Source organism: Mus caroli, unplaced genomic scaffold (genome assembly GCF_978045245.1).
Source record: "Mus caroli unplaced genomic scaffold, Mus_caroli_1 scaffold_6, whole genome shotgun sequence".
In the NCBI taxonomy this organism is placed as follows: Eukaryota; Metazoa; Chordata; class Mammalia; order Rodentia; family Muridae; genus Mus; species Mus caroli.
Genome location: NW_028227261.1, coordinates 112,034,711 through 112,056,337, shown reverse-complemented (window position 1 = coordinate 112,056,337; position 21,627 = coordinate 112,034,711). Strand labels below are relative to the sequence as shown.

Here is a 21,627-nt window from a genome sequence, read left to right as displayed (position 1 = left end):
ATTGCCTTTGGTGTGAGAGAGCACAAATTATAAGGCTCGAGATAGAATTCGGGTCAGTTTCCAATATAATACAAACAAACCCCACTTTAGAAACCAGAGCGAGCGGCCATGTTGTAGAAGTACTATCTGAGTTAGTCAGCTCATCTTCCTCTCTTATCAACCACCGAGCAAACAGAAATACCTGGTTCTGTCCCAGCCCGCATTAGATGGTAAGCCAGCAGATACAACAGAATTCTGACCTGCTTGCTTGCCTTTGCATACGGGAATCCAATGCCCCATCCCAAGAAACCTTACTTAGGTCAGGATACACACGGGACAGGCTAAAGGCTTGTGGAGCAAAAGTTAAGGTTAAAAATAAAGACAATTAACTAAAGGAAAGGGAAGCAGAAATGTCCTGCTGATAAGAACCAAGACCGACACCAGTGCAGTCTAAAGCCCAGGAGCTCAAATCTCCCTAGGGAAGTGCTCAGCCCAGCAGAGCCAGCTCTCTCCCTTGCTCTGATTGGCTCCAGATGAGCTTCCCACCTCAGCCTCCCATCCCCTGTGCTGAGATTATAGGTGTGAGCCACTGTGTTTGGCCACATGACCAATCTTTTAAAATGTCTCAAGGTTTACTCATGTGTCTAAGTGTTTACATCCGTGTATCTATGTACACCCTGTGTGTGCTGGGTGCCCCACATCAGAAAAGGGTGTCAGATGCCCTGGTGCTGGATGGATGGTTAGGGACAACCACGCGTTGTTCCAGGGGTACTGCTGGGAGTCAAGTGCTCTTAAACCCTGTCATCTTCCCAGCCCCCATAAAACTAATCTTAGTGACCTAAGTTTGGGTTTTAAATTAGACACTTAACATTGATTTTCAATCTTTATTCAAGATTTTAAGATTCAGTAAGAACAAATTGTTTTTAAAATAGGGTCTCACTCTGTAGCCCAAGCTGGTCATCACACTAGGGGCACCCCTCCTGTTTGTGTGTTGGGATGGTTATATGGAAACAGCCCTATCAGCCTTCCTTTCGGGGCCTGGGAGTGGGGTACTGGATGGCAGGCTGGGTTCCATGGGAGACACAAAGAACCTTCTTACACCATTCACTATCTTTATGGTCACAGGCCAACGTGGTTCCAGTTTACCTGAGAATTCCAAACAACCACTCCAGTACAGAAAGCTTCTTTAGAGCCAGGAGCTACTGCCACGATCCAAATACTTTAACCCTTGATGCTCCCTGGAGCCCCTTCCTTTCCACAGGCCCCGGACAGTCCTAGCTGGCCTAGCACACCTCATGACTTGCATGGATGGTGCCTTAACAGCTTGGGCCTCGTCTCCTCCTGCCTTTGCTTTCTGGGATGCTCCATTCTAGGAAGACTCAGTAGGGCCTTTCCTCTGCCCTTCCCCTCGAGTTTCCCAGCTCCAACCTGCCTCACTGTGTCTGTTCAGCCACAAGCTATGAATTTATGGGCTTTGCTGGGCAGAAAGTAGCCCCTTCCAGGACTCCTTTGGGTTCGTTCAGGACCTTCCCCTCTCCAGGCTCTAGTCCCCCATCTCCCTGAGCCATCATCTCCAAACGCTCTGTCCCATTTGGGCAAAGCAAGGGTTGGGGTGACTCAGTCCCGGAATAAGCTCACTTCCTCCCACTGCGCACCTGCCTGCGCTGCTGGAACACAGCCTGGCCCAGCTCTGGCGGATGTTTTCCTTGTTCCTGCATAGGTGGCCTGTGCCAACCCTGACCCCGAATCTGTCCTGCCCCTTACCCCAAAGGCTACCCCTCTGGGACTCAGTGGGCTGGGCTCTAACCACTGATGCCCCTACACACATCACTGCCCAGGCCACCAGCCAGGTCCCCACTGCCCTATAACCTCAGAAAGGAATTCTGCTCAGCCTCTGCCTCCTTCCAGAAGTCCCCACAGCCACAGGCCTTCACTTGCTCTTCAGGAGACTGGTCCTCACTTTGCAGTTTGATGTGGCTCAGTAATGTCCACCCAGTCTCATTTCCAGCACCTCCTCTACCTCCGGGACCTCTAGCCTCACTGGCATTGTCTCTAGCTACTGCAGAGAAGGCTCTACGCTCAGCCTTCAGGTTGATCCCCCAAAGGCAGTGGTAAGAGCTGACTACTAAGCCGACTTCTAAGCTTGATCCTGTCTGACCCCTTCCGCAGCCAAGACAGCCAGGAGTGAAGGTCAAGCTCTCCCCTCCACGCCCCCACAGAGCCTACCTGGGGGTCCCTGCTAAGTTCTCCTTTGCTTTTACCTAGATATCCATCCGAAAAGAAATCCTGTTTTCTTCCACTCAGTTTTTTTTTGGGGGGAGGGGGTGTTTGTGGTGAGACCTGGGACACTGAAAGGATAAGTCAACACTATCACTGAACTACATCCCCGGCCAAGGCAAAAGGTATCTGAAGGCAGCTAAGGAGTTGGAGGTGTACTGACAGTAGCTGCTGAAGGAAGAGGTGACAGGCGGGAGCTATGTGTATGCGCGCCAGGTGTGAGCTGTGTCTGCCGTGGTAGCTGTGACGGGGAGCAAAGCGAGGGGTGAAGGGGACTGCAGGCCTGAACGCAAACCACAACAAATGTCCTAGGAACAGGAAGGGAAGCACTGGACCGAGGGGCCTCCGAAAGGCAGGAGAACAAAAGGCGTTTGACCAGGGTCACAAAGGCGTCTTGAAGTCCACATGAGGGGATGAGGGGAAAGTCAGAATCCAAGTAAGAGAAAGCAGAGGGTGGGGGGGAGGAGGGAGATAAGGCATGATCCCGCTTTCCAAGGTATGGAAGTGGGAAAAGCAGCTTGATCAGCATCACCCTTCAACCTAGATGTCAAGGACGAAAACCAAAATGCTCCCAGGCCAGCACAGGTCTTAGGAGGCAGCAGGGACACCTTGGCGCATACATGTGAAAGGCGAAAGTTGGACTGGAGAGTCCACAGCAGAAGCCTTCAGCTGGGCACGGCTACTTGCTGTTGTCCAGAGAGAAGGACATCATTTGTCTTTGTGCTTTAGCCTCAAGCAGTGGTGATTTTCTGAGGGCCATGGGCCAAAGGTGGCGCTAAGAACAGACCATGTGCTGTCGCCCATGAGCTGGCATTTCTACTCTCAATAGACAGACAAGGAGCAGGGTGGCAGGTGAAGTGACCTGTGCAAGGTCAGACAGCCAGTGAGCAGTCACCATGTGAATCCCAGCACTCCTCTGGAGTCTGCAGAAATGCAGACCTTAGAAGGCTTTGTCTCATCATGAGGAAAGAGGGGGCATCTCTGTGAAAGTGGGGTGACTTCTGTTGGGGTATTTGGAGATGCTTCTCCTTAAGGGGGCGGGGCTGAAGCATGGCCAGGAACGGGACAAGCTTGCATCTGCTGTCCACTTGGGGTGAGATGCGAAGTTTATCTTTGGGGTGCTTTTGGATGAACCCCCCACCTCACAATGCTGAGGGCTGCCATCTTTCAGATGTCTCAGGGACACCCTGCCCTGGTATCTGAAGGAAACACAGTCTCCATTCCAGATGCCTGCCTGCTCTCCTGGAGACTTTGGCAGTTGCACCCTTGTGCAGCGCCTTGGTTTGGCTGGGGCACAGGATTAGCTATCCCCAGGAAATGCCTCCCTCCGGTCCAGGCAGGGATCCCAGCACACACACCCCTGCTGGTGGTGGAGGGAGGGTTGATGGAATGCTTCCTCTCTGCAGGTCAAGGAGATCTGGGGACCACCTGGGGCCTTCAACCCTCCCTCTCCTGGCTGTGGAAGTGCCCAGTCCAGCGCCCCTTCCACGGCCACCTCCCTCCTCCTGGCTGTGTGGGGGCAGGAATCCGCTCTCACAGCTTGTTAAAAGCTGAACCTCTTGTTTTCATGCCCTCACCTCAGGAAACAGAGTTCCAGCCTGTCCAGCTCTCCTCAGCAGGGGGCCAGGGTCCTCACTTTATAAACATTCCCAGCCCATAAGAGCAGAGGGCACTGCCATGGTATGAGACCAGAGCCCAAGGAGAGAGAAACTCAGGAGTCAAGGAGCAAGGCAAGAGCAAGAGGGTAAGAAGACCAGAGGAGTCTGAGCCGAAGCCAGGAAGGGTCTGAGAGCGCTGAGCAGTGGAAATGGCCCTAAGGATGCTCTGGGCTGGCCAGGCCAAGGGGATCCTCGGAGGCTGGAGGACTATCTGCTTGGTGGTGTCTCTGTTCCTACAGCACCCGGGAGTTAGCAGCAAGTGTTACTTCCAAGCTCAAGGTAAGGTGGACTGATGCTTAAGGGAAAGATGAGGGCAGGGATGAAGGTGTAGATGCCCAACCCTGTGTTAGAATAGCCATTACTTCAACCTGTGAATGGGAAGGCTATATGGAGGGTAGTATGCATGGATCCTCTCCCACTCCAGACCAGGAGAGACTGCTGCCAACGCTTTCAATTCTCATCCTTCCCTAGCTCCCTGCCACTACGAGGGTAAATACTTCACTCTGGGTGAATCTTGGCTCCGCAAGGACTGTTTCCATTGTACCTGTCTGCATCCTGTTGGTGTGGGCTGCTGTGACACGTGAGTAGCCAGGAGTGGTCAGAGGGAATGCCTCTGGTGTGCCTAAGGGATGGCCAGGGAGTCCCTAGATTTCTGTGAGGCACGAGTAAACAGAAGGGCCTCACGAGACTGCAGATGTGAAGGCACCAACGAGAAGGGAAGTCGAGGTAGATCTGCAGAAAGTATTCCTGCTGGGAACACTAAAAAATGTCCTTGTGTGGGAGTAAGAGAGCTTAGGTGGGGCGCTGGGGCACCAAGAGGGCGTGGGAGGATGGCTAAATGGGAAGCGCAGGCGCTAAAGGTGGCTTCTTAATGTTCTGACTCCCAACCTTCGGTTCTCCAGGTCTCAGCATCCTATTGACTTCCCTGCTGAGTGTGAAGTGTTACAGGAGGCAGGAACCTGTCAATTTTCCCTGGTGCAAAAAGCTGACCCTCGGCTGCCCTGCAAAGGGGGAGGGCCCAACTTAGAATGGGGCTCAGCTAACACCCCTGCTCCTGGGGCTTCTGCCCCCCACTCCAGCTAAAGGCTTGCCCATCTGCTGACTGCTCACTGCTGCTGCCACTTCCAGGGAAACCACTAGCAGCTGCCAACTTCTTCCAAAGAAATAAATTAATGCTACAGCTGAAAGCCCGTTTCTCACTGCCTGTGCTACGGGGCCCCAGGTGGGGAAAGCGGGCCCCCACCGGAGTCCAGGGATTGAGCTCTCAGTTTCTTGGAAAAACTAGTTGCCATGGTGGGCATGTGAGCCAGTTTCAGATAGTTATACTGCTGGTGCTAGGGCCTGGGGCAGCATATGAGACCAGGGTGGGGCTTGTAGGAAGCACTTTGATGGGGAGGTCCCAGCTGAAGGTGTCTACAGGCACCTGTTCAGGCCCTGTCCAGGTCGCAGGCTCAGGCTGCTCCAATGGCGGCAGAAGTACCAATCCTGGTTCTCGGGATGTTACAAATTCGAAATGTAATCGCCACTTCAAGGACACTGAAAGAAAGAGACAAGAGGTAGATGCTCTAAAACTGTCCATCTCAACCTGTGGGCCGTGACCCCCGGGAGTCAAATGACATCGGAAAACACAGATTCTTACATTATGATTCATGACAGTAGCAAAATTACAGTTATGAAGTATAAACAAAAATAATTTTGTGGTTGAGGGTCAGCACAATATGAGGAACTGTATTAAATAAAGGGTCACAGCATTAGGAAGGTTGAGAACCACTGCACTACAAGCAAGAAAAGGCCAGGTTTGGCGGCACACACCTATCCCAGGACGAGGTGAAGGCAGGACCACAAGTTCAAGGTCAGTTTGATGCCAGCTGGGGGGGACTACATATCAAATATATCCCTACTATCAAAAACCAGATAGACAAAGGACAAACAGCTGCAAGGCAGTAAAAGCCAGTGACAGAGTGTGGTTAGTAAACTACAAAACACAAACCTCAGAGTCACCACGGTGACTCAGCGGGTTAAAGGGACTTGCCACCAAGCCAGGTGACCTGAGTCAGGACCCCTGTGGTAGAAAGAACCAACTCCAGGAAGCTGTTCTCTGACCTAAACACACATGGCGATGCAGGTGCCCTGACTCACATGAAATAAAGTAATTATGTGCATTGAAAATTCTCTGACCAGCGCTCGGGAAAAGGAGGCAGAGCAGGTAGATCTCTGTGAGTTTTAATCCAGCCTGGTTCACATAGGAACTCCGGGCCAGCCAGAGCTACACACACAGTGAGAGATCCTGTCTTAAAAATAAACAAGCAACAAAATATTTTTTAGAAGAACAGAAACAGATTGTGTCCATAAAGAAAAGAAGGCACAGGTCAGAGAGCTTTGATCAAATACTGTTTTTAAGAAACCCGGTGTTAGCCGGGCGTGGTGGCGCATGCCTTTAATCTCAGCACTCAGGAGGCAGAGGCAGGCGGATTTCTGAGTTCGAGGCCAGCCTGGTCTACAAAGTGAGTGCCAGGACAGCCAGGGCTACACAGAGAAACCCTGTCTCGAAAAACCAAAAAAAAAAAAAAAAAAAGAAACCCGGTGTTAACGTGTTAACCAGAGATGCTATTAAGGATACCAATTTAACTACCTAGTAACCCAGGATTGGGATAGCCGAGACTTAGTAGCCTGAAGTGAGTGTGCTGAGGGAGCCAGAGATCAGTGCATCCCAGGGGTAGGAACAGTATTTAGGGGTCAGCACACCTAAGAAACAGAAGTGGAGTGGAGAGGTGAGAAAACGCAGAGGGCTGGGCTAGATGTGGGTATGTCTGGGGGTGCTTGAGGGGTCACGGCCTACTCCACCCTACCCAAGCCCAGCATTGCCTTCCCCCATTTCCTTCTCCAGTAGTGCTCCGGTTCTCACCAATGGCAGTGCAGAAGCCAGGGGTAGAGCAAAGAGGGATGGGGAGAGAGAAGCTGGTTCTGGTTGTATGTAGGCAGGACTCCTGGTGCCGGGCATGAGTCACATGGGACACTGAAGGGGCAACTCCGGTCCCGCGGCGTCGCTGGTATTCAGGCTGTACCCGTTCTTCAGTCTGCAAGCTTACTGAAAACTGGGAGCAACAAGAGAGATGTACACTAGCAGGCATTTGGAGATGTGGACTGTAGGTTAGAGGCAGCCCTGATCCCCACTTTCCATTTCTATAAAGCACCCCTCTTGACAAAGGCCCCCTTGTCACCCTTGCCCCTCGGGTGGAGCACAATGAAAGCTGCTCTTTCCTCACCTGCAGACAAGCTACGGTTCCTTCCCCTAAGTTTAAGGTCCCCACCACGTCTTCGCCGAGTCTGTACACAGATTTGAAGATACCGAACGTCCCGACTTTCCCTCGGCCATCGCTGATATTGTACAGATCTGAGGAGAATGAGATACCAAAAGTTTATACTGGGGACTATGAAGGACTGAGTCCCTGAGGCCAAAAGGAGGCTTTTCTTTGTAATGGGGGCAAAATATTAGTGGACCCCTGAAGAGATGTGGTTGACCTCTCAGACAGTACAGGGCAATTCTGAAAGGATTCTTACGGAGGCTGCGACAGGATGTGGCAGCCATGAGACGCTCCCCAGCTAGCTCAGCCAGCCATGAGTCCTTCTTCCCACTGTCGTCCTCCTCTAAGAATGGACTGGATGGCGCCACAGCCTCATCCTGGGGGAAGTGGACATCTTGAAGACCTGGCATGAAAAAGCAGAGACAGTGCTGGGAGGAGTGAGATGTGAACAGACAACTGGTTTTAGACTCCAACCTGAGAAGGCTGAAGGGGAACTATACCTGAGCTCTGCATCCCAGCTTCCTCTCCATCCCTCGTCCTCAGCACTGTCCCTAAAACCAGGAGTCTCCGAAGGTCCTCTCATATATGCTTAGTAAGCCTCTACCCCCACCTCATCCCTTCAGGAACCTAACTTACCCGTCAGCACGAGAACTCTCAGAGGAACCCGGAGTAAGGTGATGGGTGAGTTCACGCGCTGGCAGCCAATGGTCAATTTGTAGACATATTTGACCGACTGACCCCGAAAGGAAGGCGGCCCCTCCGTGGGCAGCACTTCACTGTAGGAGTCTGGTTGGGAAACAGTAGTCAGGGCAGCTAGAAGCCGCCAGAGTCCTCCCTCCAGGAGACTTAGAAAGCAATCTGGGGTTGGGAGACAATCACTCACATGATTTGGACTCTCCAGGGTCTAGCCTCAGGTCACAAAACAGAATTTTGGGTGGAGTAGAAAGGATACACTGGCCCCTCTCACCTATGAAAAGTCAAAAAGACTTCAATGAAATGACTCCATTGTCCATTGCCAACCAGGGTCACACAGCAAGTGGAGGCAGGGGAAGCCGCCAATTCTTTCTGTTGTAATAAGGTAAGTCTTATAACCCCAAATCAAGCTACATATTCCCCTCCACCACTGATGTGTGGGTGACCATGTCATACAAGAACAACTTAACTTTACCCTGGGGTGACAATAACTTCCCCTCCCTCCATGACAAATGCTCTCTCTCTCTCTCTCTCTCTCTCTCTCTCTCTCTCTAACCTCGGTGTGGCAGAAAGACAGTCTGGCTGTCAGGCTGGACGTCCGGCTGACTAGAGTCAGGGGGTGGCAGTGCTACTCGACTCTCGCTGGCATGGAACTGGCAGTGGATCTGGGCACTGGCCCAGGCCAGAGCCTCACTGTGGAAAAGGGAAACGAAGGAATGAGAACCTAGTTCTTGACTTCACCAATGCTTTCTCTAGAAAATTGTCTGACCAAGATCACCAAGGTTAGATGACTATCTTAGTGACCAGGGAATCCAGAACCCCTGAAATAAAACCATTACACAACAACATCAAGTACACTGAGCTCAAAAAGGAGTGATACCGGGAGGAGGAGCAAAGGAGAGTAAGGGGTCGTGCCATCCACATATTTGTTTAAAAGCCCTTCATTACAATGAGCAAGAAGGTGGTGATTGATGCTAGTGTAGTTACTGAACAACCAAAGCTCTAATTAGGACGAGCGATACCAGGCTTCCTCCCGGAAGGGCCACCACCTCCAATACCAGCATCCCCACCTGGATGCAGAAGTGGCGGTCGGGGGCAGGGGATTAGTGACAGTCACCACACATTCCAGAGCCTCCCCCGCCAGAAACACAGGACCTCTGCTCAGCTCAGCTACCACTTCGATCATGGCAGCTCCGGAACCAAATCTAGAAGGAAACAGAGTGCCAGAAGTCAGTACCGGGAAATGGAGGAAGGAGTGTTTAAGACCTAGGCTTATGTCTAGACCTGAGTCCCAGAGGGGCAAGAAGTGGGTTTTTTCAAGTTTCAGTGAGGGTGGGAAGCACTGGGGTTTAAGGAGCTGATGGGGTGGCGGAAACTGACTCCGAACTGCCTGCGGGAGGGCGTCGCTTTAGCTCCAGACCTCCTTGAGCCCAGGGTTAGGCCCCTTGCGCCGCCTCCCAGGCCTGCCTCTGTCCCCGCTTCCCTCGAGGCTCCTCGTCCTAGCCCAGGACATAGCCGCGGGTCTCCAAACTCAGACTCTTACGCATGGAGGTCCTCACCTACCCGCCCCTGCGAGACCGGCTCGGAGCTCGGTGGCATCCGTGGAGTCTGTCGCGCGGCAGAGGCGGGACTTCCTTTGTCACATCTCAGGGTTGAGGCGCCCCTTCCGGTCCGACCTATGGGGTGCTTCCGGCCGGAAAGGGATCGGGTGGTCCGGGGGCTGCGGGTCACCTTCCCTGCGGTGGCACCTGAGCGTGGGCGCGGGGGATCCTGGCTGCAGGGACCCGGTACCCAGCCCTGGAGACCCTGGAACCGCAGCCCGGGGCGGGGCCGAAGGTCGCCGCGAGCTCCTGGGCGGGTCCCAGGGGCGGTGCTTTGCGGGCAGGTACCGCGGCACCGCCCCCGTCTGTGGAGCTGGTCGGCCTTTGGCCGGGCGTGCTAATCACCGCGGCCCAATGACAACAAGGCCCAACCCTTCCCGCCTAGGATCTAGAGACGCGACCCAAGGAGAGCCCGCGGCGACTTTGTTGCTGTAGCCGCTGCTGCAGCAGCAGGAGCTCTCTGACTTTACCCAGATACCAACGTCCCACGGCTTTCCCCAGCATCGGGCCCTCCCGGACTGCACCTAACTGCAACTGGCATCGGCGTTTTGAAACGTCAGAAACCTGTCAGAGGGAACCGAGGCCACCGGGGTCGTGAGGACCCAGGATCCAGTGAACATGGTAACCTGCGTCCCGGCCTCAGAGCAGGTCGGCTGTGCCGAAAAAGATTCCCAAGTTTATTGTGAAGATACTGGCGGCACTGAGGCTGTGCGGGTTACAGACTGCGGGAGCCCCGAGGACAGTGGACCCCAGGATGAGCCAAGCTACTGTAATTCAGAGGACTCTGGGCAGCTGATGGCCTCCTACGAGGGTAAAGCTAGGGGCTACCAGGTGCCTCCTTTTGGCTGGCGGATCTGCTTGGCTCACGAGTTTGCAGAGAAGAGGAGACCTTTTCAAGCTAACAACATCTCCCTCAGTAATTTGGTAAAGCACCTCGGTATGGGCTTGAGGTGAGTAGATTCCGTTGCCTAGAACGCCGTGGTTCCTATGTCCCCATTCAGACTCCCTGCCTAGGTGGGAAAGGTGGGCAAGCTGGTGGGCTCCTGGTTCAATTCCAGTCAGGTATACCATATCCCCTGCATTCTTTAGCCCTGCAGTTTTTGAGGGTGAAACTGAAGAACATTTTGTTTTTCCTTCATCCCTCGTTTCCTAGCATCTTGTCTTCTCGGAAGGAAAGAGAAGGAGCATTTAGTCCTGAAGTCAGTCTTTCCTATTTAACTGCCCGTCCCCCACCCCCACCCCCACCATGCACTTCCTCTTTCCCAGGCTCCCTTTGAGATTAGCTATACTTTGTGACAAGGTAGGAGAACTCCAGCCTCTGTTGTGCTTGATACAGTGTTTTATTTTTTGGAAGAGGAGGCTCTCCAGGCTGCATTACCCCGGCAGCTGACACGTTCTGTGTACCTTATTTAAGTGGGTGCTTCTTCAGTCCCAGAATTCTTATGTCTCTATCCTCAAGCTCTGATTCCTGGAATAGTTGATCTTGGCTGTTGTCAACCCTAAAGAGAGGGTGAGAAATTCACTCTGTTCTGTGACAGATGGCTTCCATACAAAAAAAAGCGAAGTTGGGATTGGGCAGAGTCCTAGAGTGCCACCTACTTGGGAGGCTGAGACAGGAGGATAATTTGAGCCTAAGAGTTCAGGGCACACTTGAACATCACAGTGAAAGCATACTCAGGGAACAAGTAGGGGAGAGCTAGGGATGAAGCTCAGTAGTAGAGAACATGCCTTGTACCATGGAGATACCTCCCCAGACCTCTACGGAGAACTTTAGCCAGCGGTGCTTTGGCTGGAAGTCCAGCGTTCCCTCATATCCCAGAGGTTACAAACACTGCAGGGCAGGTTCTGCAGAAGCTCCTGGATTCCCCACTGAGCTCAAGGACTAGTGATGAAGGAGCATTCCTAGGAACAGGAACAGACAGACAGCATCATTCTGAGTCACTTCACATATAAACACAGCACTGGGGAGGGAAGCATAAAAGTTATCAAACTCAGCGCCCAAAGCTTCTAAAGTAAAGAGCCCTTCTCTGCCGCGGGCAGTGCCGTGGAGCTGTGGTGGGGAGGCCACTTACCTAAGCCTCGCCCTAGGCAGTGAAGAGGGCCTGGCGCTGCCTGGACATTTGGCTCCTGTGGGTGGCCCATCTCAGAGAGTCATCCCTCCAAGTAAGTTAGGAAGCTGCTAGCGGTCAAAGCAGAGAAAAGCAACTTCAGGAAGAGTTTGTTTGAGGGTACGACCCGTCTGTCTGTCATGGCAGAGAAGTGATGGTGGCAGCCACACGGTTATCGCAGCCAGGAGCAGAGAGCAATGAAGGCTAGAACTCGGCCCTCTTTCTCCTTTCTCTCATGACCCCTGGACCCCAGCCCATGGAATGTAGTCACCCACAGTTAAGGCGCATCTTCCCATTTCCATTAACCTAAAAGTATTCATTCCTCACAGGCACGTCCACAGGCTTGTCTCTTTGGTGGTTCTAGGTCTGGCCAAGTTGTCAGTAGGAATTAACAATCATGGGCTGGAGAGATAGCTTAGTGGTTAAGAGCACTGACTGCTCTTCCAGAGGTCCTGAGTTCAATTCTCAGCAACCACATGGTGGCTCACAACCATCCTTAATGAGATCTGATGTCCTCTTCTGGTGTGTCTGGAGATAGCGACAATGTTACATTAAATAAATAGAACTTTAAAAAAAAGAGAGAGAGAGAGAGAACAATCATATTGTTCCAGCTAAATTCTAACCCCAAATCCTTTGTGTCAAAATGGGATCCACCGTACTGAGGCAGGCACATGTGGTTAGGATAAGGTCAAGAACAGGTATGCATTCATCCTGGCCTCTTAGCCTACTAAGTAGGAGATGAGTCACAGAGGCTTCAAGCTCTTGCTCAGCCCCTTAAACCTTGTCCACACAGAGCTTTGGGAATGGGCTGAGGTCCTCCACGGAGAAGAGAGCAGAGGGGATGATTCAGAACGGTCGTTTTTGAGCTGGAATTGATACTATTGAAAAACACTGAATATCTCAGGAATGGCCAGCAACCAAACTAGAGGAGGGAACCCCTCAGAGTTCACCCGAGGGGTAGCCTCATAGGGGTGCTGGCAGCATAGTTATTAGACTTTCAACTTAGAGTTCACTTTTGATTGCTCTTCCGTTTGCCAGAGTCAACTCACTTAATAAATGTTTACTACCAGAGCGTCCTTTGTTCTGCCCATTTTTGTATCTTGTAATTCGTCTCTGATCCTTGCTGGCTTCCCATTGCTGTCCTATTTCCTGTAAACTGGCAGAGGGCCTTCAGCCTTGCTCCCACCCCATCCTTAGTCTCCCGTGCCTTTTGCTCCACCCCAGGACATGCCAGTCCTATTCTTTTTAGTGTATTTCCTTTCTCAACTCCAGATCCACTCTGTCTTCCCTTGCTCTTTCTATGTCTACAGTTTGTACATCCATTCATATGTAAATTCATCAAGTATTATGGGCTGCAGGCCCTGTGCTTGGAGCTGTGGGGAACATTCACCTAGTCTTGGTCATTGTGCCTTAACCAAAGGAACTTAAAAATTTGTCATGCTCATGTGAGGAACACACTGGCATAACAAGGCAGTATCTAATTAGGAGCTAAGACACTGTGTAGCAATAGTCATACCTGGCACAGATATTCCACTTTATGGCTTTCTTATCTGTTAGGTTATTTGATCTTTCCATGATTATCTGAGGTAGCTAGGGCAGAAGTTATCCCTATTTCGCACGTGAGGAAACAAAAGCTTGGCTGACATAACTAATGACTTGTTTAGATGTGACTGAATGCTGGGCATGAAATGACTGGTTAAGGAGAAGGGTGGAAGTGTGCGGGACTTGCTTAGTGACCCATCCTGAATGAGAGTGGGTAAGGAATAAGATTAGTAGGCAGGCTGAGGCAGATGTCCTAACCGGGAGAATACAGACATCTACTCCTATGTGACGCACAGCCCTGATCATTTTCCTGTTGGCTACAGAGCAAGGCAAGAACAGGGAAACACTGTGACTTGTTAGAAAGCTTTACTATTGTGGATATTCTGACTTTGTTTTGTTGAGAAAGGTTCGCACTTTGATGCCCCGGTTGTCTCGGAATTCATTACATAGCCCAGGTTAGCCTCAACCCCAAGTGTTGGTTTGACAGATATGAGCCATCATGACCAGTTAATTTACTGGGTATTTTGGAAGAACAAAATCTGAAAACTGAAAATTAAATGCTAAAGTGGGGATGGTGCTTAAGAGGAAAAGGTCCCGAATATGTGCACATCAGTTATCTTCCGCTGAGGTGGTCTCCTTTCTACCTGATATATTTTCCAATTTTTCACCTTCCATAAATGAAATCGTTTTTAAAAGAGGGAGTCTTTTTGGCAGCCTCTGCTTGTGTGGAAATGAGGAGATGTGTGGAGGAGGGTGTAGCTAGCCCGGGAAGGCAACTGGCCTTAACACAGACAAAAGCTCCTGAGGTTTGAGCTAAAGCAGTGGTAGTGGAGTTAGAAGAATCACTTCTCTCTCAGAATAGAGAAATAAGGGCAGCCTACACTGGTACCTGGGCAGCCGGAAAGATAAGGGACCTTGAACTGGAACAGTCAGAGGAAGACGGCTTGGGAGATACTAGTGATGGGTCGGCCCTAGGGTGTTGTCTTAGACAGTCTCACCATGTAGCCCATGCTGGCCTCAAACTTGTAATGCCTCTGCCTCAGCTTTCAGAATGCTAAGATTTTAGGAATGTTCATGGAACCCGGCATCCTTGGGACACTGAGTTGGAGATCACACAGAGGTGACAAAGGAAAGGACGGTGAGTGTAGCTTACAGGAAACAAGCCACTCACCTTACACTCACACTTGCTCCTCAGGTACTTGAAGTGGTGGTACCGGAAGACCCGCGTGGAAAAGAAGACCCCTTTCATTGACATGTTCAATTCTCTACCCCTGAGACAGATCTATGGTGAGTCTCAGCTCAGCTGCCCTTTTCAAAGAGGGTCCAACTTCTGTGCTTCAGGCAAAAAGGCTCCTAGTTTATGCATGGCTCCATTCCCTAAGTTTTTAAAGATGTGGGCTTGCTTTCTTCTTCCAGTTCTACACCAGCCATCCTGACTTTCTTTCTAGGTTGTCCCCTGGGTGGCATTGGAGGAGGCACTATCACCCGGGGCTGGAGAGGCCAGTTCTGTCGTTGGCAGCTCAACCCTGGAATGTACCAGCACCAGACAGTCATTGCAGACCAAGTAAGGAAGGGGGTTGGGCAGGCAGAGGAGTGACTCTTGGCTAGCATAGGATGTGGCAGTTAGGCATCCACATGGTCCAGTTCAGTAAATGCTTTCAGGATGCGTGTGCCCTGCCCAGTACTAGGATGGACAGTAGGTTAAAGATGAACACAGAACCCATGTTCCTTGAAAGAATAAAGAATCAGCCTGATAAATCTCATGTACTGATCTTCTGAGCACTAACTCAGTCAGTACCCACCAAAGACTAGAAATTTCTGGATCATTTAAACTGGCTAAAAGAACATTTCGTCCTGCATGGAGTGGTACATCCTTATAATCCTAATATTTGGGAGGCAGATGCAAAAGGATCAGGAGTTCAAGGCTAGCCTGGGCTACTTAAGACAAAACAAAGGTGGTGGGCAGTAAGATGGCTCAACAGGTAAAGCCACACAGGTCTGACAACGTGCATTCCATCCCTGGACCTGCAGGGCGGGAGGAAGGGAACCAGGCCCTACAAACTGTCCTCGAAGCTTCATGCGTAACTTCACTGTTCACTGTGGCTTCTGCATGCTGTGAGATGGGTGTAAAGATCAGAAGCCAGCCTGGAGGAAGGGGTGGGTTCTCCCCTTCTACCATGTGGGCTTGGGAGATTAAACTCAGGCTGTGAGGCTTGGTGACAAGTGCCTTCATTGGCTGGAGCCGGCTTGGCTGGCCCTCAGTTTTGTTTGTTTGTTTGTTTGTTTTTCTTTTTTTTAAGAATATTTGAAAAGACTGGAAGAGAAAAAGTAAAACCTAAAAAGCCATGGTGGGAAAAGGTGCACAGTGCTAAGTCTCCTTCCCTAGATTAGTAACGCTTTAGCCTAGGTTAGCGCCCTTGCCGCAGACCTCTGATGGTCTTCCCAGGGCCCCCTTTAACCCTTCTCTCTAGCCTTCCTCGCTTTTCTAAAAGCTTCAGGTTTTTCATTTCCATTTCTACCTCATATCTGGGCCTTAATTGTCAGTGTATGCCCTGCCCTTCACCAAGGCTCTCAAATGACCTCCCCTTCTGAGTTAGCAAGTCCCCCTTTCCCGAGGGATACCCCCAGCTTCCAGCTTACCTCCAAAGGCGAGATGACTGGCAGATCTCAAGCCCACTGATGACAGTATCCTTCTCAATTCAAGTTTACTGGCTGTGCTCAATATCCGCCCTAGGCCCATGTCTCATCTCTTCTGCATTGCAAGCCAAGTTTAGAAACATGGGTCTGCAGTAACTATTGCCTGTGTACTGTGTTAATACACTGTGGTAGGCTTTGGGGATATTTATATTTTAAAAAATCCTACAAAGTACCATTATCATTTTATAGATGAGGAGACAGGATCCAGAGGGCATTAGTAACCTGCTCAAAGCAGCATGGTAGCCAGTGCTCTCTGTGACAATTGTTGGTGGTCCTAACCATTGGTACTTTACCAGCAACATGGAAAATTACTTTATGGCTATGCCCACATCTGTAATCCCCAGGACTAAGGCAGAAGGATCACCAGTTCAAGGCCAGCCTGAGCTACAAAGCAAGATCCTATCTCAAAAGAAATAGAAGAAAGGGAAAGGAAACCTTATATCAATAACAACACCTAGCGTAGTTTGGAGTAACGGAGGAGAGTACGCCCTCAGCATTCCTCCTCCCCGGAGCCTAAGGTTATACTGGAGAAGTAAGGCTTGGGGACAATGGAGACTGCCACCATGAGGTGGGCCCACAGTAGACTGAAGCAGCAGACCACACTACAGAAACTTTGCACACATGCCCACTCTGTGAGGTCCACTTCAGTAATCTAGAAATGACCCCTGCCCTCAGAGTGAGCAGTGGGAAAATTGGAGACCCAGGAGAGCAAATGAAAACACTGTGACATAATTTAACGAATCCTGAAGAGGAATAGGATGTAACAGAAAGGTCCCTGTCGGAGAGGAGGAGGAAGAGGAAGTATCTGACCTAGGCCCTAAAGGATGAAGGGATCTGACGGGATGGAGATGGGCAGACTTGTGACGAGGAAGTGAGGGGTGCTCACAGACTGGAGAGTGTCTTGTATTTGTGTGACCAGGTTCGAGTTTAGCATTCAGCCTGCATGCTTCAGGAGTCACTAAAACATGCGAGGCAGGGGTTGGCACATACTGATTTGTTACATCATTTTCTGCTGCCAAGCTAAGAGGCAGGGACAGCATAAGCCTGATTAATTAAGGTACTGAGATCAGGCATGAAGGGAGGAGGTCTAGGAGCTGGCTGCTCGAGGAGGAAGTAGGTCAGGTGCTGGCTCACTGAGCTGGAAGGCAGGCCTGGAGACAACCTAAGGCTGGTGGTGGTGACAGTGACAGGGCTGCAAAGGGGACCAAGTGTGTGTTGCTTGTGGGTTACTTATTCCAGCCTGTCTGCTCTCTTGATCAAGTTTATAGTATGCTTGCGTCGAGATGGGCGGACTGTATACCAGCAAGTTCTGTCCTTGGAGCTTCCAAATGTCCTGCGCAGCTGGAACTGGGGCCTGTGTGGTTACTTTGCTTTCTACCACGCCCTCTATCCCCGAGCCTGGACGGTCTATCAGCTTCCTGGCCAGAATGTCACCCTCACCTGTCGCCAGATCACACCTATCTTGCCTCATGACTACCAGGTGAGGATTCCTCCTGTTTGCTTCATTCCATGCCCTCCCCAACATCCACTGCTGCTAGAAATTGTGTAACCTATGAAAGGGAGAGGCTGGAGCTGTGAACATCACACTGCTTCTGAGACTAAGTCGTCCTAGCCATCTAGACCTCCTGGGAGGCCGGTTTCCTGGGAACATAGAGATGCACAGAAGACAGAAGGGAATGTAGTGGGGACAATTTGAGGAGGTGCTCTCTGGCCACTCCTAAGGATACACTGAGACTTGAGTCCCATCTCCCATCCCAGGACAGCAGTCTCCCTGTAGGAGTCTTTGTGTGGGATGTAGAAAATGAAGGAGACGAGACTCTGGACGTCTCCATCACGTTCTCCATGCGGAATGGACTAGGAGGTGAAGATGATGCGGCCGGGAGCTTGTGGAATGAGCCCTTCCGCCTGGAACAGGACGGGACGACTGTTCAGGGGCTCCTCTTGCATCATCCAACCCCTCCGAACCCCTACACCATGGCTGTGGCTGCACGATGCACGGTGAGGGACAAGTCTGCTCTGTGCCTCTCCTCGGGAGCCCCTGCCCTCATGACCTGACCCGAACCTACTTTACCTCTAACGGTCTTCCATTTCCTGAACTCCCGAGTCCCATCCTCATCACAGCCCTCAGCCTCTAGAACTTGGAGGTGACAGTGTTTAAGGAGCTGAAGAGCTAGTCAAAATTCAGTGGGCTTGGACTTGCCTTTACAGAGTCTCTGGCTTCTTAACAGGCAGATACCACGGTAACCCACACCACAGCCTTTGACCCCAATGGCACTGGGCAGCAGGTGTGGCAGGACCTACTTCAGGATGGACAGCTGGACTCCCCTGCTGGTGATGGGGGTTTGATTGGGAGGCATTGGGAAGAAAGGCTCTGTCCTGTCTTAGGACCAGGGGTGGAAGACCTGAGAATGAATGGGCCTTGTCTTCAAATTAGAAGTCCCTGGCTTTGGGCTCAAGGGGGTGCCTGTGCTGATTCCTCTGTGCTCCTTAGGCCAAAGCACCCCAACACAGAAAGGAGAGGGCATCGCTGGGGCTGTATGCATCTCCAGCAAGCTGCTACCTCGGAGCCGGTGCTGCTTGGAGTTCTCACTGGCTTGGGATATGCCTAAGATCATGTTTGGAGCTAAAAGCCAAGTCCACTACAGGTAAATGCAGGGATCCAAAGACCCCATGGCGGGGGCAACTAGCCTAGAACATCTGTTCTTATGCCTTTCTTTCCATCCCAGGCGGTATACACGGTTCTTTGGTTCAGATGGTGATGTGGCGCCTGCCCTGAGCCACTATGCACTGTGCCACTATGCAGACTGGGAGGACAGAATCTCAGCCTGGCAGAACCCAGTACTGGATGACAGGTACTCTCTTGTTGTTTTTTTCGCAGGCACTCACTCCAAATATGACTTGCTCTGCTTCCCTAGCAGTCTGTCGGCCTGCGCTGGGATTCATAGTGTCTCTATTTCACTCTAGAATCCCCTCTATCCTGGGAGGCTCATAAAGCTCTATCCCCTCCTCTTGGCTTCCCAGAACCTTGCCTGCCTGGTACAAATCTGCACTGTTCAATGAACTGTACTTCCTGGCCGATGGAGGCACAGTGTGGCTGGAAGTTCCCGCAGACTCCCTACCAGAGGGGCTGGGAGGGAGTATGCGTCAGCTTCACTCTACTCTGCAGGACTATGGGCGATTTGGCTATCTTGAAGGTATGGAGTGCCAGTGGATTGGCATGGGTCAGAGCTAGGTGTGTCCTACACAATGCAGGATGATAGATAGACATTGCCTCTCCTGAGATACTGACAGGATAAGGGGTGAATTGGGAAAACGGAAAGATGACTGTGCCCCATTTCCAGCTTTTGAAGCGCTAGCGAGCAGAAGCTGGCATTCTGGCAACAGTGTCTCTTTCGTTCCTCCAGGCCAGGAGTACCGCATGTACAACACATACGATGTCCACTTTTATGCGTCCTTTGCCCTCATCATGCTGTGGCCCAAACTTGAGCTCAGTCTTCAGTATGATATGGGTAACGTCTTGGCTTTCTCTACTCCTGAGCTTTTATTGTCTCTCAGATAACATGTCTTCCCCTTCCTCCTGAGCATGCCTGCATCTGGCTCCTTAGTTCTCTGGGGTCACACACACAGCACTGAGTCCCACCCCAAGCCTGCCCATTCCCTGCTTTCCCTCACGTACTTGTGTCTCTGCTCCCCCAGCTCTGGCAACTTTGAAGGAGGACCTGACCCGGCGACGGTACCTGATGAGTGGAGTGGTGGCACCTGTGAAAAGGAGGAATGTCATCCCTCACGACATTGGGGATCCGGGTGAGATTCCGTCTGTCACTCTCTATACCTGCTATCCTGTCCACCAACACACTGAACCAGGTCCCCTCCCCTCCAACAGATGATGAGCCATGGCTCCGGGTCAACGCATATTTGATTCATGATACTGCTGACTGGAAGGACCTGAACCTGAAGTTTGTGTTGCAAATTTATCGGGACTATTACCTGACGGGGGATCAAGGCTTCCTGGAGGACATGTGGCCTGTGTGTCTAGTAAGGAATGAGAACTGTGTCCAGTATACCAGGGATGTGGCTAGAGTCTTGGGAGAACCCAGACTTCCTTTCTTAGAACCTAGGTCTTCAGTGTCTTGATCCCTCTCTAGGCTGTGATGGAGTCCGAAATGAAGTTTGACAAGGACCAAGATGGACTCATTGAGAATGGAGGCTACGCAGACCAGACCTATGACGGATGGGTCACCACAGGCCCCAGGTTTGGGGACCCGGGCACGTGAGGATGGTAGTGCTGTGCGTGGGAGGGGCTGGAGCGGCCGGTCTCACTCCAGCCACTGTCCCCGACCAGTGCTTACTGCGGAGGGCTGTGGCTGGCAGCAGTGGCTGTAATGGTTCAGATGGCTATTCTGTGTGGGGCCCAGGATGTCCAGGAGAGGTTTGCTTCCATTCTCTGCCGAGGCCGAGAAGCTTATGAGAGACTGCTCTGGAACGGTGAGTAAAAGCAAGCTGGGGCAGCTTAAAACCCAACTGCGGGATACAAGCAACTTGACTCTGCTCTTTCTCTATTCCAGGACGCTATTACAACTACGACAGCAGTTCCCATCCTCAGTCCCGGAGCGTCATGTCTGACCAGTGTGCTGGGCAGTGGTTCCTGAGGGCCTGTGGCCTGGGAGAAGGAGACACTGAAGTGAGAGGCTGGAAAAGCCAGAAGTCTGGGTTTCCCTGGAGGTGGGAGGCAAGTCTGAGACTCCACCTTTGCTCTCCCTCCAGGTATTTCCTACCCTGCACGTGGTCCGTGCTCTCCAAACCATCTTTGAACTCAACGTCCAAGCCTTTGCAGGAGGAGCCATGGGGGCCGTGAACGGGATGTACCCTCATGGTGTCCCTGATAGATCCAGTGTGCAGTCTGATGAAGTCTGGGTGGGTGTGGTCTATGGGCTGGCAGCCACCATGATCCAAGAGGTAATGAATTCTCTTCCCAGCCCTTCACCATTTGTACTGTGGTCCAGAAAACTTCCTCAGCCACTAACTTTATTCCAAGAACACCCTACTGCCTGCCATCTTATCCGTCCACAGCGCGCCCTTCTCCCTAATAAGTGTTCCACCTCTTGCCTTTAAGTTCTTGCCTTTAGGGCGAACGGCCTCCTGTCTTATCTGCTCGGCTAAGGTAATTGTGCCAAGAGTCAGTTATTATGTGTGACTTCTACGTCTCCCCACAGGGCCTGACTTGGGAAGGTTTCCGGACAGCTGAAGGCTGTTACCGCACTGTATGGGAACGCCTGGGCCTGGCTTTCCAGACCCCAGAGGCATACTGCCAGCAACGAGTGTTCCGCTCCCTGGCCTACATGCGGCCACTGAGCATCTGGGCCATGCAGCTGGCCCTCCAACAGCAGCAGCATAAAAAGAGCCGCAGGCCATCAGTCACACAAGGCCCGGGACTAAGCACACAGTCTGAATGTGGACCAAAGAGATCGCTGGCAAACCTCAATTCAGAGTGATCTCTCTGAACTGTGGAGGCCCAGCCTCCACACTGGACCTCCCTCCTTCCTCCCACAAGTCCTGCAGCCCTGAGCCAATAGGACAATCGCGCCCCTCTTCCTACCCAGCTGTGCCAGTAAAAAGGGGCTGAGGAGCCACTTATTTATTTCTTACCCTACCTGGTCCTTCCATGGATGAAGTATTCAAGGCCAGTAAATGTCTCCAAACCTATCTAATCAACAGATACACATGGGTATAAATAAAACACTCTGAAAACTAGTGAGTGTGGTGTGTC

At 51.5% G+C, this 21,627-nt stretch overlaps 2 protein-coding genes across 7 annotated transcripts; one reads left to right on the top strand and one right to left on the bottom strand.

The window, feature by feature from the left end:
- Window positions 1–849: 849 nt before the first annotated feature.
- On the bottom strand, window positions 850–9,661 carry Rgp1 (RGP1 partner of RAB6A GEF complex). Of its 6 annotated transcripts, XM_085839384.1 has the most exons (11): window positions 9,476–9,661; window positions 8,983–9,117; window positions 8,469–8,605; window positions 8,103–8,186; window positions 7,856–8,005; window positions 7,720–7,770; window positions 7,476–7,622; window positions 7,181–7,308; window positions 6,820–7,009; window positions 5,338–5,450; window positions 850–4,915 (listed from the first exon to the last, which is right to left on the bottom strand). In XM_085839384.1, the coding sequence occupies exons 2-11, from the start codon at window positions 9,096–9,098 to the stop codon at window positions 4,877–4,879; spliced, it is 1,155 nt and encodes a 384-aa protein (XP_085695510.1). In that variant the 5' UTR covers window positions 9,099–9,117; window positions 9,476–9,661; the 3' UTR covers window positions 850–4,876. The 6 variants fall into 6 exon arrangements, with proteins under 6 accessions (XP_085695510.1, XP_029332354.1, XP_029332355.1 ...); XM_029476494.2 differs by having other exon boundaries at window positions 850–5,450; XM_029476495.2 differs by having other exon boundaries at window positions 850–5,450; window positions 9,472–9,603.
- A 77-nt stretch (window positions 9,662–9,738) lies between these two features.
- Gba2 (glucosylceramidase beta 2) lies at window positions 9,739–21,609 on the top strand. Its single transcript, XM_021160295.3, has 17 exons — window positions 9,739–10,463; window positions 14,359–14,450; window positions 14,612–14,727; window positions 17,122–17,340; window positions 17,619–17,858; window positions 18,089–18,191; window positions 18,352–18,505; window positions 18,587–18,712; window positions 18,882–19,054; window positions 19,265–19,369; window positions 19,557–19,664; window positions 19,744–19,895; window positions 20,006–20,112; window positions 20,203–20,345; window positions 20,426–20,541; window positions 20,625–20,816; window positions 21,074–21,609. The coding sequence occupies exons 1-17, from the start codon at window positions 10,132–10,134 to the stop codon at window positions 21,350–21,352; spliced, it is 2,757 nt and encodes a 918-aa protein (XP_021015954.1). The 5' UTR covers window positions 9,739–10,131; the 3' UTR covers window positions 21,353–21,609.
- The last annotated feature ends 18 nt before the right edge of the window (window positions 21,610–21,627 follow it).

Excerpts from the sequence above, each read along its gene's own strand:
- Rgp1 (XM_085839386.1), bottom strand. The coding sequence starts at position 9,511 with ATGCCACCGAGCTCCGAGCCGGTCTCGCAGGGGCGGGTAGGTGAGGAC. Across the intron at positions 9,118-9,455 it reads GTAGGTGAGGACCTCCATGC|ATTTGGTTCCGGAGCTGCCA; the intron begins GTAAGAGTCTGA and ends GTTTCCTTCTAG. Across the intron at positions 8,187-8,468 it reads TGTCTTTCTGCCACACCGAG|GTGAGAGGGGCCAGTGTATC; the intron begins GTTAGAGAGAGA and ends GACTTTTCATAG.
- Gba2 (XM_021160295.3), top strand. The coding sequence starts at position 10,132 with ATGGTAACCTGCGTCCCGGCCTCAGAGCAGGTCGGCTGTGCCGAAAAA. Across the intron at positions 14,728-17,121 it reads AGACAGTCATTGCAGACCAA|TTTATAGTATGCTTGCGTCG; the intron begins GTAAGGAAGGGG and ends CTCTTGATCAAG. Across the intron at positions 18,192-18,351 it reads ACAGCTGGACTCCCCTGCTG|GCCAAAGCACCCCAACACAG; the intron begins GTGATGGGGGTT and ends TGTGCTCCTTAG.